This window comes from Eurosta solidaginis, chromosome 1 (assembly GCF_040869045.1).
Source record: "Eurosta solidaginis isolate ZX-2024a chromosome 1, ASM4086904v1, whole genome shotgun sequence".
Taxonomy (NCBI): domain Eukaryota; kingdom Metazoa; phylum Arthropoda; class Insecta; order Diptera; family Tephritidae; genus Eurosta; species Eurosta solidaginis.
This window is the reverse complement of record NC_090319.1, coordinates 149,963,130-149,981,309: the sequence shown is the minus strand read 5'-3', so window position 1 is coordinate 149,981,309 and position 18,180 is coordinate 149,963,130. Positions and strand designations below refer to the sequence as shown.

General features: G+C 33.8%; 1 protein-coding gene across 2 annotated transcripts in view; it reads left to right on the top strand.

Annotated features, from left to right (window-relative positions):
• The window catches only part of nompB (intraflagellar transport protein 88-like protein nompB), a 524,325-nt gene extending 506,363 nt beyond the window's left edge, over window positions 1–17,962 (top strand). For both annotated transcript variants that reach the window (XM_067759944.1, XM_067759942.1), the window contains exon 7: window positions 17,717–17,962. In XM_067759944.1, coding sequence (XP_067616045.1) covers window positions 17,717–17,841 — 125 coding nt within the window. In that variant the 3' untranslated portion in view covers window positions 17,842–17,962. The remainder of the gene's footprint in view (window positions 1–17,716) is intronic.
• Window positions 17,963–18,180: the final 218 nt, after the last annotated feature.

Genomic DNA, 18,180 nt, shown 5'->3' with positions numbered 1-18,180 from the left:
GGCTGGTATGCCACCGCATTGTTTGAATCTGAAAGTGGGTTCTTTGATTATATTATTGCGAAATATTAATCCACCAAAACTGTGTAATGGCACCAGATTGGCAGAGAAAAATTTATTGGCAAATTTGATTGAAACTGCGATCTTAACGGTAAATCAAAGGGAGAAGTTTGTTTAATACCGCGTATCCCTATGATTCCAACTGATATGCCATTTGAATTCAAACGATTACAATATCCTGTGCGTTTATCATTTGCGATGTCCATCAACAAAGCCCAAGGGCAAACACTAAACGTTTGTGGTGTGAATTTGGAGGAATCATGTTTTTCACATGGCCAATATGTTGCCTGTTCCAGAGTCGGTACCCCCAGCCGTTTGTTTATTCATGTTATTCAAAATGGAAAAAAAAAAAAATATTGTTTATCCAAATGTTTTGGATTAAATTTTAAAATATATTTTTTTTGTAATAAATGAGTTTGATTTAATATTTCACTTTATACGTAGCGAAGCACGTACCGGGCCGCTAGTCTTGAATATATGTTTTATATTTACTGTGTGCCTCCGAGTTATGTGGGTACATTTAAGTAGCAGCAAAAGTGCGGCTTCTGCCAAATAACTCTACAAGTAAGCCAATATTTCGAAAAGGAACTTTAAATTGATTATTCTTAGAGGTACTTACATACGGTAACGTTTAACAAGACGGTGCACCAGATAATTTTTATCAAAAATTATCAAAGGTGGTATGAAACGATGCGTCTCAACCTCCGATTTAAGAATTCGAAAGCGGCAATAACAAATTTTGTTTCTGTCGAAAGTTTTTTTCTGTCGTAAAATGACCTCGAGAGAGTCCGAAATTTGGGGCTCGATCAATAGTTTTTTTTGGCATAGAACAGCTTTCTGCGTTGGCGGCCTTCGGCCGCGCTTATAAAAAATACCACTGGTTGGGTCCGACACCGGTTTGTGGGTCAAAACTAAATGCCCTTAGTATACCTTTCCGCATTAGTGTGTGTGTGTACAAAAAATCTGGAAAAAACAACAACCAAATGAAAATTTGAACCGATTTTTTGATTATATCTTTTGACAGAAACAAAAATGTAAAGGTAATTCAATACAACAGCATGACACTGCTAATACGCGTCCAAAAATATCGAAAGAGGTGTCAAAAGACGCGTATTGATCTTGATACAATAATCCGGAGGCGGAAAATAAAAATTTTGGGTCTGTCAAGAGATATTTGCAAAAGAAATTGAAAAATTGCATGTGGTTGTTGTTATATTGATGATTTTGGGGTAAAATTAGGTGGTGCACCGTCTTGTAAAACGTTACCTTACATATAAACATACTTAAGAAAAGCCCTTTAGTAAGAATTATACACATCCATAAATCCAGTAAAATAGCTATACGCAGGAGTTCGGTTCGTATTGCTGTTTTAAGAACCCTCTTATCACATTGGTCATTCCGTCACTCACTCACTTATTCACCTATTCTCTAACGACATATTATCGTTAATGATACGTAAAAAGCTTTCAAGTATAGTTTGGCGAGGAGTTTACGATGAAAATTTCACTAGACTAACATTAAAATCAAAAATAGCAACCATATATGTATATAATAAGAACCATAACCTGTAGAATAATGCGCTTGAAGTCCAAATATTTAAAACTACGAACAAGAAAGAACATGTTATCAATAAGCGACAATTTTCTGTCCGTTGTTCTGCAAGCAGTAAAATCGCATCCGTAAATTTTTTGTTCAAATATTTTGCATCAGGCTCCTTAAACACCCATAAATCCCAGTGAATAACAACTTTACAACAACCACATGAAAGATTTCTAACTTCAACTGCAAATATCCCCGGGCAGAGATAATGATACGTAAAAATCTTTCAAGTACAGTTTGGCGAGGAGTTTACGATGAACATTTCACTACAGTAACATTAGAATCAAAAATAGCAACCGTATCTATAATAAGATCAATAACCTGTAGAAAAATGCGCTTGAACAGTAAATATTTAAAACTACGAACAAAAAAGAGCATGTTATCAACAAGCGAGAGTTTTCTGTCCCTTGTACTTCAAGCAGTAAAATCACATCCGTAAATTTTTTGTTCAAATATTTTGCATCAGGCTCCTTAAACACACATAAATCCCAGTGCATAACAACTTTACAACAACCACATGAAAGATTTTTAACTTCAACTGCAAATATCTCCGGGCAGAGATAATGATACGTACAAATCTTTCAAGTATAGTTTGGCGAGGAGTTTACGATGAACATTTCACTATAATAAGAACAATAACATGTAGAAAATGCGCTTGTACAGCAAATATTTAAAACTACGAACAAGAAAGAACATGTTATCAACAAGCGAGAGTTTTCTGTCCCTTGTAAATTTTTTGTTGAAATATATTGCATCAGGCTTCTTAAACACACATAAATCCCAGTGCACAACAACCACATGAAAGATTGCTAACTTCAACTGCATTTTTTCAGACCGCTCTCGATATTTTTCGACGCGTATTAGTAGTCGACAGTGTTCTAGACTTTTCCCATTCTTTCGGCCACCATTTTTACTTTAGGTACTATATTATTTCACAACTCACTTTTAAGGTATGGAAGAACACTTTCATATCAATTTCTTTGAGGAAGTTGCACCAGTTTTCTTCATCCATTTGCACAAAAAGTAAATTATTTATTCAATTTTTTGCAGTAGAAGTACTTCTCTCAAAAAAGAGGAGTGTTTTGGTCGAAAAATTGACCCTTTCGCCATTTTTTTTTCGCAGGCTCGAAAATTATTTTTTTGGGTATGCGTAGTGGATTTTTTTTTTTCGATATCGGTGAACTTTCGCCCATACAAATCGACCCAGGTTTATGTGTATACATAAGTATATACTTGTAAACTGGCTCATGTTTCTCAAATACAACCCAGCCAACATTAGGAAGGTAACATTGCTAATATTGGCGAAACAAATATAAAGTTCTTACTATTTAGCTTTACTTATTTATTCCCATCACAGCTTGGAACTAGATTGATTGGGTATTTCAAAAAATAAAACTTGAGAGGAATTGGTTTAATTTAACAAATAATGCTATTTGAATAAAATTTGAAATATTATAGGTGGGGATATATACAGTGGTGTTCACAAAAGGAACAGCGCTTCATTTGCATAGAAAAAAGTTGAATAATGACTGTCTTTTTTTAACATGTATATATATATGCAATTAAACTTTATATGGACTGCTAAGTGTATAACTTTATTTACACTTATAAAATTGTTGCGCATAAAGTAAATACTGCTAAATTTCAGTAGGTATGCCTTATACTCAGTTGCAACTGAAATGTGTCTCTCCATTTAAACTCTACATTATTTTCCACTTCTATGACCAAAAAGTGTATGTGTCCACTATTCATCGCAACCGATACTGCTATAGGTTATACACTTTGACCAACAGAGGTGCGTGTCTCCGCTATTCAGTACAACTCTGTAGCATGCAACGTTTTGTAGTAAGCACAGTTTATGCAAAAAGTAAGGAGCGGGTGCACGTCTTTAAATCCGGCTCTTGCTCGTCGGCTAACGGGGTGGAGTTCTTGCTCCTACCTTTCGCTGTCAGCTCACACTACAGCACAATTATTTTATTTAACGTGCCAAGGAAAAGAGATACCTAAAGGAAAGCGGATACCTACAGTGGCTTACAAGTCTTGATGTCGCATTGGTTTCAGTACGGGGCCTGTTGCATGGTGTTGTTGCAACAATCGCCCTCCCTACCATGATTTCCGTAGTCTCCAACTAAAACAAAACTAACCTGGAAATCCCTAAAACTTACCACACTCAACTGCTATCAGGCTAGGGAATCAAAAATAAAAAGTTTAAAGAGTCATGTTAAATTTTACAAAGTTTATTAGATAAACCATAAGCTTAAACTTATTCATGAACCAAACCCTTCACCGAAACTGAATTTTCTTAATACGAAAATTATCCAACATGCTTTTGGAAATAGTTATAATAATCAATGTTATCTCAAAAAATTTAAATTTACAAATATTTAAGGGTGTGTTATAAAAATCAGAATTTTCCGTTTAAGAAATGTATTTAACTAACCACTAGTCGTAATATTAAATATATTTCGTTGCTACATTATCATTTAACATTTAAACAGAACGAAGCTTGATTTGCTTAAACTTATACATTTCGGTTTATTTTTCCAAAAGATTTCATTAAGGTAATTTTATAATTTCGAGTACATCAAAAGGTAAATATTTATGATATGGACAATCAACATCAATTTTTAAATGTTTTAGGTTATTTTAACATTAAATTTTAAATTGAAGAAAATAAAAAGTTTTGATTTTTTTTTTTCTCTAATGCTTTAATTAGGTCTTACTTTGCATCATTAAAAATCTCGAATAAAAGTTAAATAAATTTCGGTACTAATTTTAATGCACGAATATGGCAACACCACTTTTATCATAGTTAGAAACCTCACCGAAAGAGAGGTTAATATTTCAATATCCAGTCGCTCACCAACAAAAAAAATTGGGAGAAATAACAAAAACAATACAAACTCACCGCTTACGCTCCAACGTTGAAAGATCTTTCAGCAGAGGACCTGGAACTAAAATGATGACTGAAATCGAAATACATGGTTATTGTTGTTGTTTTCGATTAAAAAAAAATTCTTCATTAGCACTTATTTATTTCCCTTTCCTTTCGCAGGTTCAAAATGTCATATGTTACTCACCATTGAAATGAGATTTTAACAGACACATGCAATTTATATAGCATCGAAAAATCGCATGCGATAAATTGGCAATTTGAACTATATCGCGTTTATAATAATGCAAAGCTTTTATTTGGTACACTAACACATTAAATATTTAAATTTTCAACTTCCATACTAATTAAAAGGAAAACCACTAATTTTTAAACTGCTATTTTACGTCTTTTTAGCAAAGCTTCAAAAATTATTTTAATTCTTTCTCTATTAGAGCAAAACAAAAACACTAAAATATGTATATGCAGGTATGCGTATACTAATTTACAAGTTAGATATACATATTTTATGTAGGTATACATCTACTATTTCTGCTTCTTCTTCTTCAAGCTAGAAAAGCTATAGGCACTCACTCTGTATGTACATATACATGAATATGATTAAATATATGTACACGTTTTATGATATTTTTAACATTTTCTTCTTTATACAAATTTTTAAGAAGAATTTATTTTATGCAAATTTCTCAATTTTATCAGAAACAAAGGAATTTCAGAAAACTGAAGTAAATTTTAGATAACTTGTATCTTAGAAAAATTTAAGAAAAAGTCCAAAAACTATATGAAATTCTGACATTTAACTTCACTGTCTTATGCACAACTAAAAAATGTCCAGCATCCAAATGCTTGACGGTATGTAGAAAACGCTGCCAAAGCTCTTCCTCTGAAGTGATGATAGTGATGATGACTGCATCCTGGTTTCGGGAAATTTTTCCCATTAGAGATGTAAAACGGATTTCGTAGGTTTATTTTATTAAATATGCGCGTTCATTAAATTTTTAAATCGCGATTATCGCATACATTTTCAGCGAATTAAAACGACTTTAAATTTTTAATAAAATATTGAACACGTGAGTCGCACTTTAGACTCTATAATTTTTCGAAACGTTAGAAAAAAATGATGTTCACTGTCTGCTTGTCCAAAACCAAAAGAGATCGAACTACCGCAATGATAGCCTCAGCTAAGCCGCTATTTGCGGAAATTTTCCAATGTCTTAATTCTTATGCTTAATCATCGCGAGTGGCGTGATTTTCATGGAAATTTAAAAACACGTAAAGATAAATGTCAGGGTAAGCAATAGTATTGTGCAAAGAATAATATTGGATACATAAAATAAAAATGTACTGACTTAGCCGAGAATAAAACCAGAAGTTCGAACTTTTCGATATAAATGAAATCCAAATTCGGTACTTCTTATTAGAATTTCGTAATAATTAGATACATTAATTTTATATATATTAGCATATATGTATAAGTAAACAATTATTAATATGGTAGAATAACCTATTTATAGTAAATATATATAAGTAATATAGTAATAATTTGTAAAAATAGCATAGCAATGGTAGATAGAAAAATGTGTAGATAAAGGTATACTAAACGTCCAAAACAAATGTATTAATAGCAAGTTTGTGTGGCTTAGGTTTTGTAGAAATAAATTAGCAATGAAACTAAACTGTTCCTTATGAGCTAGGAATGATTATTTGGCTACAAGCGCCACTACATTTCCCCCCCGCCAAAATCAGGTTTGGGGCTTCTAAGCACAAAAGCTGATAGCCGCTTGTAGCATCTATACATGCATCCTATCTATTGCCGTAAATCTTTTGCGTGGTAAGTGCCAAGCAAACGACCCTGTAAATCTTCTAGCTGGTAATAAGATTTGCCTAGTTTCTTACGTATCCGTGCTTTAACGAATGAAGGTGCTAATTTGGCATTATAGCCGTGTTCAAAATTGCTTTGTTTGAAATTTCTTCTATAGATTTCCTGACCAACCTCATACGTTACGACCCGTGAACGTAAGTTATAAGACTTTTCGTTTCGGTTAAATTGCTTTTTCATACATTCAGCCGCTTTCTTTCTTATAATGTCAATTGTGTCTTGCTGGTTAAAATTTACACTGCGATCTTCCAGCATACTCAAATGGCGTAACAAACTATATGTAGAACCGTTTGTTATCATAAGCTGACCAAAAGTCATGAAGTAAGGAGAAGTACCAGTTGCAGAATGCACTGCGGAACGCAAGGCACAACAAATGCTACTAAGATACTGGTCCCAGTTTTTCTGATCGGTTTCAATGTATGACTTAATAGCTGATATTACGGAACGGTTTACTCGCTCCGAAGCGTTGGCTTGTGGCGAGTGTACTGCTGTATATACGTGATTTACGCCATACTTTTGAAGCAAAGAATTAAAAACATGGGACTTGAATTGTGTTCCATTGTCTGACACAATCGACTCTGGCACACCGAAAGCATGAAATATCTCTTCTTCCAAGTATTTACAAACAACGTCGGCAGAAAACTTCTTAACCGGTTTCAAAAAAACGTATTTGGAAAAATGATCTAAAACCACGAAGATTCCAATGTTTCCTGACCGAGAACGCGGATAGGGACCTAAATAATCGACATACAATTTTTGAAAAATTCGTTGCGAATCGGCAAGTTTTCCCATTGGCGGTCTAAGTATATAATTTGGCTGTTTCGTACACTTGCATGTTTCACACGCATTTATGTACGCCTTAACGTCGTTAACAAGACCAGGCCAATAATAATATCGCCGAATTTTCTCTATAGTTTTGTTAATACCACAATGAGAAGATAAATGGGCATCATGCGCTTTATACAAAATCTCAGGAACTAACCCTTTAGGTATCCAAAGTTTCCATACCATATCGTCGTGTAATTGCTCTCCGGTTGAGTGTTCAGTTCGTCTATATACAAAGCCGTCAATTACTTTCAAATCAGGTAGTTTTTCAATGTTTTTGAGTATCTTTTCTCTAAGCTCGATATAGTCGTCCGCTTTAAATTGGGATGAATTCAAATCAACAAACATACCAGCCTCCAGAGAAGAAAGATCCTCAGTATTAACCCTGGATAGGGCATCCGGTACAACATTTTGGCTACCACGTCGGTGCTCAATGCTAAAAGAAAACCCTTGGAGCTTGAGAGCCCAACGCGCTAGTCGCGTACTCAAATCCGTTTGAGACATTAGCCATTTTAAAGATGCATGGTCTGTTATAATAGTAAATGTGTGACCTTCAATATAAGGACGAAACTTTTTCACACTGAGCATTGCTGCCAGACATTCCTGCTCTGTTACTGAATATTTTCTTTGAGCGTTATTCAACTTCTTGGACATGAACGCAACAGGGTATTCTTCGCCTTCCTCGTTTTTTTGGACTAACACGCTTCCTACTCCTGTTAAGCTAGCGTCACAATGAATATAAAAAGGTTTATTGAAATCAGGACTATGCAGAACGGGAGCTGTACTCAGTATGGATTTCAGCTCTTCAAAAGACTTCTGAGCCTCAACGGACCAAGTAAATTTTCTATTGCTCTTTAGCAAATCGGTAAGCGGAGATGTGACCGCTGCGTAATTTTTAATGAATTTACGATACCACCCAGACATACCCAAGAATCGTCTAACTTGCTTAACAGATCTTGGAGTCGGAAAATCTGTGATGGCAGCTACTTTTTCGGGATCTGTTCTTATAATCCCTTTCCCCACAATGTGACCTAGATATCGCACTTCACTAAGACAAAAATGACTTTTCTCGATATTGATAGTTAGCCCTGCCTCCTTTATATGCCGAGCAACTATACGAAGCACTTCCATATGTTTTTCAAAACTTTCCGAGACAATTAGGAGGTCATCCAGGTATACGAATACCTCGCTGCGTAGATGGCATGGTATAACCTTGTCCATCAAACGGGATATTGCTTGAGGAGCATTGCAGAGGCCGAACGGCATTACTTTATAGTGATATAAAGGCCTACCTGGCACTGTAAAGGCCGTTTTATCCCTAGACTTCGGATCCAAAGGGATCTGCCAAAAGTCATCCTTTAAATCTAAGCTCGTTATAAACTCAGCCTTAGGTAACCTGCTTAAAATACCCTCAATATTTGGCAACGGATATGCGTCCTTTACTGTGACGCTATTGACCTTCCTACTATCCAGGCACAATCGAACTTTACCAGGCTTACGTACCAGTACAATCGGTGAAGACCAAGCGCTATCAGATTCTTCTATTATGTCCAGTTCAATCATCCTATCCAACTCAGCATAAATTAGCTTTTCCATCGCTGGTGAGATTGGAAAGTGCCGCTGTTTAATTGGTCTAGCATCACCAACGTCTATGACATGTGATATCACATGCGTTTTTCCAAGACCAATTTTAGCGAAAGAAGGAAATGATTGAATTACTTTTTCTAAATCATGTTTTTGATTTTCTGTTAAAGTATGTTTTGACAATAGCTCTTCGTCAGAAGCCTGATTTATTTCACTTAAATGGATAGGTAAGAGATCAAATAATTTCCAAAAATCTATTCCCAAGTACAGATTTTGTGCTAAGGTGGGAATAACAAAAATATTTATTAATTTCGACACGCTTCGAAAAGTAATTTGGGTTTTTATACACCCTAGAACTTTTTGTGACTTTCCGTCAGCGGTTTTAACAAATGAGGTAAAAGTTTTAATAGGTATATCCTCTTCCAAAATTTGTGTTGCAAGTTTGTTTCCAACACAACTGACAGAAGCACCAGTATCTAGCAACCCGGAAACAGTTTTGCCGAATAACTGCACTTCCGCATATGGTCGAATGTCATTCGTTTTATCAAAAATTGAACTTAATAGTAGTTTCCTGTTATTGCGAACATTATTCCAAAAAGTGGCTATCCGATTACTGGACCTACTTTTTGATTTAAGATCGATACTATTTTGATTAAAATCATGAAAGATTCGTTCACGTGCAAGGTCGTATTCCTTCACACGAACATGAAAAGGTTTAGTTGGGTTAGGTAAATCAAGTATTTTGTTTGTGATGGGTTTCGAGATATCAATAGGAATTATTCTGTGTTTGTTGCTTGATGTTTCGGGCTTTTCAAACGTGTCTGTCTGCGTGCACTTTTCAGCGCACTCGGTTGGCCGTTTTTTGAAACATTGCAACGCGGACAATTGGGTTTATATACATCAGCGGTTCCGCATCCGTAGCAGAAAACCCTACGCTCGCTAACACAATCTTGATATCTGTGTCCATTCTTTTTGCAATTCCAGCAAACTAAGGTTACCTCCTCAATTTCGTCATATTCGCTTACATCTCCGTCGCTGGCAAAGTCAAAATTGGTTTGAACTTCAGAAACACGTTTGCGAATTGGTAACGATTTGCTATAGTTTTGCCGGGTTTGCATGTCTTGCAGGAAAAATTCACGTTTCCGACAAATATCACGTAAATGAGCAATGGAAAAAACATCAATATTTAAAATTTCATACTGTATTTCAGGTAAGAGATTTCTCCTAATAATCTCTACAAGTGTATTTTCCGGAAGTGGTTGACTTAGCCGATCAGTCAACTGGACTATCGAGTCGTAAAATGAATCAAAACTTTCATTTACTTTTTGCTTTCTATCACGTATTTTCTCTCTAAAGTCTACATCTGTTCTGGTGTCCTTGTATTGACGTCTTAAGGCCTCACATAAACTAGGCCAGCGAATTTCCGATACAGATTTGTGATATCTCCAGAACCAGTCACTAGCTTTGGAGTCAAAAAGCAAACTTGCATGTCTGCAAACTATATCAAAGCACCCGCCTAATGTCTGATTAGTCAAGGCCTCAACACGATATATAAAATTTTCAATTGGCATACCATCAATCGCACCGGTGAAGCGCAACTTCCAATTGGCTATAATGTGACCAACCTTATCAGGCCTAGACGCTAATTCATTCAAACCCTGTCTTATGGCACTTCTGTTAGGAACATGGTTAAAAGCTGACGATCCGGGATTTGGCACGCCCGCGGAAGGAAGTCCAAGTAACTGCTCTAAGCTTTGTTGTTGTACATTGGGTAAAGTATTAAAATTAGATAAGAGTGGTTGTTGTTGGTTTTGAATCGGTGGAAATTGAAGGCTTAAACGTCTAAACCTTTCTTCCATTTGTGTTTCAATTCTACTATCAATTGAATGGTCAAGACTTTGCAACATTTCTGCTTGCTGCGCCCCTACTGCTGCTGTAACTATAGTCTGAACATTATCTACCTTCACAGGGGTGGTGGCAGATTGTTGCGCACTCTGTACAGGTTTAGTAACAGTCTGGTTAGACTTAGACTCCTCTAGTGAACCTGTTTGGAGCCGAGTTTCGTAACGATGTGGAGTGTTGGATTTCGGAGTGGCAAGTTTGGGAGTTCTCGATTCTGACACTACCCGCGTATCACAAATTGGACAGTTGGAGTTGTTCCTTAAATATTTTGTTAGACAAGTTTTGTGGAAAGCATGTTCACACCTAGTCTTAATCAAATTTGCGATACTACTACTAAAGTTATTGCATATGCCACAACGCGATCCTGATGGTTCTGACATGGTTAAGTCTTCGTTACTATGCTTTAGCGGCATGTTGCAACGTCTCAAGGAAAACGCCAAAAAGAAATTAAAAGGTATAAACTCTACTAAAGTTAAGAGTTATGTTTCCTCAAAACAAAAAAAAATTTAAAATGCGAAAACCAAGTAGTACGAAAGATACATAAGATATACAGGATATATATGTAAACTCAATAAAAGATAGATATCCTTATTTGCTCAAAATAAGATACAAAAAAAATATAGATAAACTGCTGATTCCTCCTTAATTTGCCTGATAGAAGTAAGTAGTGGTAAACCCATCCATTCACCTCTACGATCAATCAAAAAAAATTAAGCGAAAATCCATCCAACCCCAATGGTAATTCCGTCGGTTAGATTTCCAAAACTAAAATCTACTATTCCGAACATGTGAAAGATAGTGTGATTATATTCACTCTTTTGGTATGCATTGGTTAGATATTACATCAATATAATAATCTACATTTCTAAATGAATTCCAAAAATTGAGAAAAAAAACACATACAAAAATCAAATGAAAGTTAAAATTTAATCTTTAAATTATTTCAAGTCTTATATGTCTGCCATGGTCTGATATTGAAATTTTTCCAAAAATCGCAATTCCAATTAACACACAAATAAACCAAAAAAAAATAACTACCTAAATCACTAGTTCTGTTCTGGTTAACAGCTGAGCGAATGTCGAAGCTGTTACGATTCCAGCGAACATCACAACGTCATGTTGGTATAATTCGAAAAATTAATGATAGGAAAGTTTATACTCGAAAAGTATGATAGATTCACTTCGGTAAGAGATAAAATAAAATCGAAATCAAAACAAAATATATGTGGGATCTGTACATATCAGGCCCCACGTTGGGCGCCAAAAATAATTTATTATCTGTAGCATGCAACATTTTGTAGTAAGCACAGTTTATGCAAAAAGTAAGGAGCGGGTGCACGTCTTTAACTCCGGCTCTTGCTCGTCGGCTAACGGGGTGGAGTTCTTGCTCCTACCTTTCGCTGTCAGCTCACACTACAGCACAATTATTTTATTTAACGTGCCAAGGAAAAGAGATACCTAAAGGAAAGCGGATACCTACAGTGGCTTACAAGTCTTGATGTCGCATTGGTTTCAGTACGGGGCCTGTTGCATGGTGTTGTTGCAACAATCGCCCTCCCTACCATGATTTCCGTAGTCTCCAACTAAAACAAAACTAACCTGGAAATCCCTAAAACTTACCACACTCAACTGCTATCAGGCTAGGGAATCAAAAATAAAAAGTTTAAAGAGTCATGTTAAATTTTACAAAGTTTATTAGATAAACCATAAGCTTAAACTTATTCATGAACCAAACCCTTCACCGAAACTGAATTTTCTTAATACGAAAATTATCCAACATGCTTTTGGAAATAGTTATAATAATCAATGTTATCTCAAAAAATTTAAATTTACAAATATTTAAGGGTGTGTTATAAAAATCAGAATTTTCCGTTTAAGAAATGTATTTAACTAACCACTAGTCGTAATATTAAATATATTTCGTTGCTACATTATCATTTAACATTTAAACACAACGAAGCTTGATTTGCTTAAACTTATACATTTCGGTTTATTTTTCCAAAAGATTTCATTAAGGTAATTTTATAATTTCGAGTACATCAAAAGGTAAATATTTATGATATGGACAATCAACATCAATTTTTAAATGTTTTAGGTTATTTTAACATTAAATTTTAAATTGAAGAAAATAAAAAAGTTTTGATTTTTTTTTTTCTCTAATGCTTTAATTAGGTCTTACTTTGCATCATTAAAAATCTCGAATAAAAGTTAAATAAATTTCGGTACTAATTTTAATGCACGAATATGGCAACACCACTTTTATCATAGTTAGAAACCTCACCGAAAGAGAGGTTAATATTTCAATATCCAGTCGCTCACCAACAAAAAAAATTGGGAGAAATAACAAAAACAATACAAACTCACCGCTTACGCTCCAACGTTGAAAGATCTTTCAGCAGAGGACCTGGAACTAAAATGATGACTGAAATCGAAATACATGGTTATTGTTGTTGTTTTCGATTAAAAAAAAATTCTTCATTAGCACTTATTTATTTCCCTTTCCTTTCGCAGGTTCAAAATGTCATATGTTACTCACCATTGAAATGAGATTTTAACAGACACATGCAATTTATATAGCATCGAAAAATCGCATGCGATAAATTGGCAATTTGAACTATATCGCGTTTATAATAATGCAAAGCTTCTAATTTGGTACACTAACACATTAAATATTTAAATTTTCAACTTCCATACTAATTAAAAGGAAAACCACTAATTTTTAAACTGCTATTTTACGTCTTTTTAGCAAAGCTTCAAAAATTATTTTAATTCTTTCTCTATTAGAGCAAAACAAAAACACTAAAATATGTATATGCAGGTATGCGTATACTAATTTACAAGTTAGGTATACATATTTTATGTAGGTATACATCTACTAATTTCTGCTTCTTCTTCTTCAAGCTAGAAAAGCTATAGGCACTCACTCTGTACATATACATGAATATGATTAAATATGTGTACACGTTTTATGATATTTTTAACATTTTCTTCTTTATACAAATTTTTAAGAAGAATTTATTTTATGCAAATTTCTCAATTTTATCAGAAACAAAGGAATTTCAGAAAACTGAAGTAAATTTTAGATAACTTGTATCTTAGAAAAATTTAAGAAAAAGTCCAAAAACTATATGAAATTCTGACATTTAACTTCACTGTCTTATGCACAACTAAAAAATGTCCAGCATCCAAATGCTTGACGGTAGGTAGAAAACGCTGCCAAAGCTCTTCCTCTGAAGTGATGATAGTGATGATGACTGCATCCTGGTTTCGGGAAATTTTTCCCATTAGAGATGTAAAACGGATTTCGTAGGTTTATTTTATTAAATATGCGCGTTCATTAAATTTTTGAATCGCGATTATCGCATACATTTTCAGCGAATTAAAACGACTTTAAATTTTTAATAAAATATTGAACACGTGAGTCGCACTTTAGACTCTATAATTTTTCGAAACGTTAGAAAAAAATGATGTTCACTGTCTGCTTGTCCAAAACCAAAAGAGATCGAACTACCGCAATGATAGCCTCAGCTAAGCCGCTATTTGCGGAAATTTTCCAATGTCTTAATTCTTATGCTTAATCATCGCGAGTGGCGTGATTTTCATGGAAATTTAAAAACACGTAAAGATAAATGTCAGGGTAAGCAATAGTATTGTGCAAACAATAATATTGGATACATAAAATAAAAATGTACTGACTTAGCCGAGAATAAAACCAGAAGTTCGAACTTTTCGATATAAATGAAATCCAAATTCGGTACTTCTTATTAGAATTTCGTAATAATTAGATACATTAATTTTATATATATTAGCATATATGTATAAGTAAACAATTATTAATATGGTAGAATAACCTATTTATAGTAAATATATATAAGTAATATAGTAATAATTTGTAAAAATAGCATAGCAATAGTAGATAGAAAAATGTGTAGATAAAGGTATACTAAACGTCCAAAACAAATGTATTAATAGCAAGTTTGTGTGGCTTAGGTTTTGTAGAAATAAATTAGCAATGAAACTAAACTGTTCCTTATGAGCTAGGAATGATTATTTGGCTACAAGCGCCACTACAACTCGTTTTGTAGCGAGTTATTTAGCACTGCCACGAGTCTTCAATAATTGTCGCTAGATGGGTCTCCTAAAAGTTTATATAGGTGATGATAAGCTTTTTTTCAACCCGTGAATGCATATTGTGTATATGTGTAAAAAAACATCGTAAATATATGCAATGCAATGATAATTGTAGTACATCTTGAAGAAGATAAATAATACATAACATTAATTTTTAATCTGTCTTTTAACACAATTTTTATGCGAAGTAGGAGATTCAACGTGATCACAAAAGTAGCGCGCGAAAAGCTACCAATGTACCAAATTTCAAACAAATCGCTCAATAAACACATTTTTAATGAATAGGTCGGTCCCTGGTTTACTTTCCGGAAAAACAGTTTATTTAATATTGACTTAGCGAGAACATACCTATGTACGGAATTTCAAGAAAATCACTCAACAAATTACTTTTTTTGGAATAGGTAAGTCCTTGGTCCACTTCCCGGAAACAAAATTTCTTATTATTAATCTAAGGAAAAAGTTACCTATGTACCATATTTCAAGCAAATTGCTCTATAAATATTTTTTTTTTTTGGGAAACGTCGGTCCTTGTTAACTTCCCGGAAAAAGTTATTTTATTATTAACATGAGCCATAAGCTAACTACGAACCAAATTTCAATTGAACAAATATATTTTTTGGGAAAAGTTAGCCACAACATTAGATACATTTTTACGAAATTTCAATCAAGTCGCTAAACAACTAATCCTTCCCCTTCTAAACTAAAATTTGTGAAACACAAAACTAATTCGAATTTTGCAGGAATTGTGTGTGCATCCGTGCCGGTACACTAAGTTGCCTGTTTTGTGTATTTCAATGCACACTAAGTATTTTTTGTAATATTGTGCCGCACAAATATACATTCGAGCTTCGCCAAGTAATTTATTATTTTGTGTTTGGTAGTGTGCATCGTAAAGTCGAATACAATACAATAGAATTATGCTGATGGCCACTTTGGTCCCAAGCTACCGATATGCGAATAAAATTATTATACTCTGTAAGATTTGCGAGTATTAAAAAATAAGGTACGATTATAAAGTCCTTATAAGATTCGAGCCACCGCGCTTTCAGCTGTACAAAACATAAACAAAATTAAAGAAAAAAAAACTTTTCTAAAAATAAGCTTTTATTATTGGTTAATAAAATTAACTAAAAAGTAAAAAATAAATTGACTGCAAAGAAATATAACACTTGTAACCTTTAACGATAATTGGGCTTCTTCGTCTGCGACAAAAAAATTCCATATTGTACATAATTATATATTTTTAACATTAAAACTTTACACCTAAATTATTAAATCTTACAGTTTTTATCACAGTCCTAATTGTTCTAATAAAAGCGTGCTACATTGTGATAGCAAGAAAAGGAGGTCCTAAATGTTCTTAATTATACCATCAAAATTTAACACACTCTTTATTATAAAAATTAGGATTGTGATAAAAACTTTAAGATTTAATAATTTAAGTGTAAAGTTTTAATGTTAAAAATATATAATTATTTACAATATGTAATTTTTTTGTCGCAGACGAAGAAGCCCAATTATCGGTAAAGGTTACAATGAGCTTATAAAGTGTTATATTTCTTTACAGTCAATTTAGCCAAACAGCCTAACTTTAATTTTTAGTTAATTTTATTAAACAATATTTTACAAAAAGTTTTTTTCTTTAATTTTACTTTTTACTTTTTAGTTCGTTTTGTTAACAAGTAATAAAAGCTTGTTTTTAGTAGGGTAAACTATTGTTTAAATTAGTTATGTAACCTTTACTTAGTTATTTGTAACGTTTCTCATCCTATCCATTTCTTTTAATGCATCAACATTACAAGGTTTCTTCGAAGTCAACTTTGAACGGTCAAGTTCTTCGATTCGAGTGTTAACTAACTTAAAATCATATTTTATTGTGACTTTGCCTATGTCGCGTCGCGTTCAGTTTATAACTACTCATTGCAGATCTCTGCTCTGTTCCATCACCAAAAATATGTAAAACAAAATAAAGTGCGCAGAAAAGTATGCAACATTTAGCGATAACAGCCTAACTTCTACGTTCGTTGAATACAACAAACAAAGCGCAGTTACCTGCGTTCCTGAGAACTTAGGCTTTTATTATCGCCGAAAATCTGTAAAACAAAATCAAGTGTGCAGAATAGTATGCAACATTTAGCGATAACAGCTTAGCTTCTACGTTCGTGTATACACAAACAAAGCGAAGTTACCTGCGTTCTTTAGGACTTAGGGTTTTAACCCAAAGTAAGCACAAATCTTTACCGATAACTCTGTTATCGATTAATTTATCGAATTCTCGCAAAGTAATATTGCAGTGTCATCGGAGTTATACACGCGTGAAAAATTTCAGCTCAATCGGACACCGGGAAGTGTATCAAATTTAACTTGCAAGAATTGATTACAGACAACAGCCAAGTGAAAGTAAATAAAAGCTTATAAAAAAGAGACATCTTAAGGAGCAAGTAATTTTATGCTGCCAAAATGCCCACTTATATGATTTATATCTTCATATCTGCGTAAGGCTCATACAGCTCATCACGGACAGGGCAATAAATCTACCGTTTGGGTTAGGGGCTTCGAATTTATCCTATCGTAAAAGGCGACTAATGTCCAAATCCCGTTCCTCTTTTTACGCTAGTTTGAGTCTTGCTCCGTAATCAATGTTGCAAGCCTCGGACAAAAATTTTTGACACTAGTCTTTGAAAATTTGCTAACAAAAATTATGAACGGTTTCGCATTTTCAACGACGATATGGAAAATGTCCATGGCAAAAATTTATTTTAGATAAGAGCTTCGTTTGTAATCCTTTAATAATTGATATGATTCTGTTGCAAGATTATTAATGCACTCCTTTCTGTTCCTTTCAGGTCCACGGCACAATGATCCATTGGGACCTCCTGTGGAAAGGCCACGCACTGGTATATTTATTTATTCCCAAGATCCAGATACGGAAGAAGATGATATTAGTACCAATAATTTATTGCCAATATAAAGCGGAATGTTTCAGCAAGAATGTAGTAACTGTGATCAAATCAGCATAAATAGTGGAGGAACATAACATAACCGTACCTTCATAAGAAAAGGGGCTAAGTCACCTTTTTATAAAATTTATTTTTAATGCAGTTCGATAAATAAATCATAAATATATAGTATTGTAATGAATTTAAACCTTCTGCTAACATTCGAATAGCTAAACTGTTGAATAAATAATTCCAATATTCAACAATGCAAAATGGGCTTCATTAGACTATTTTGAGAGTACTTCACAATAACACTTAAACACTTAACTTCAAAACCAATACAGTGCTTAAATCAAAACTGATTACTGGCT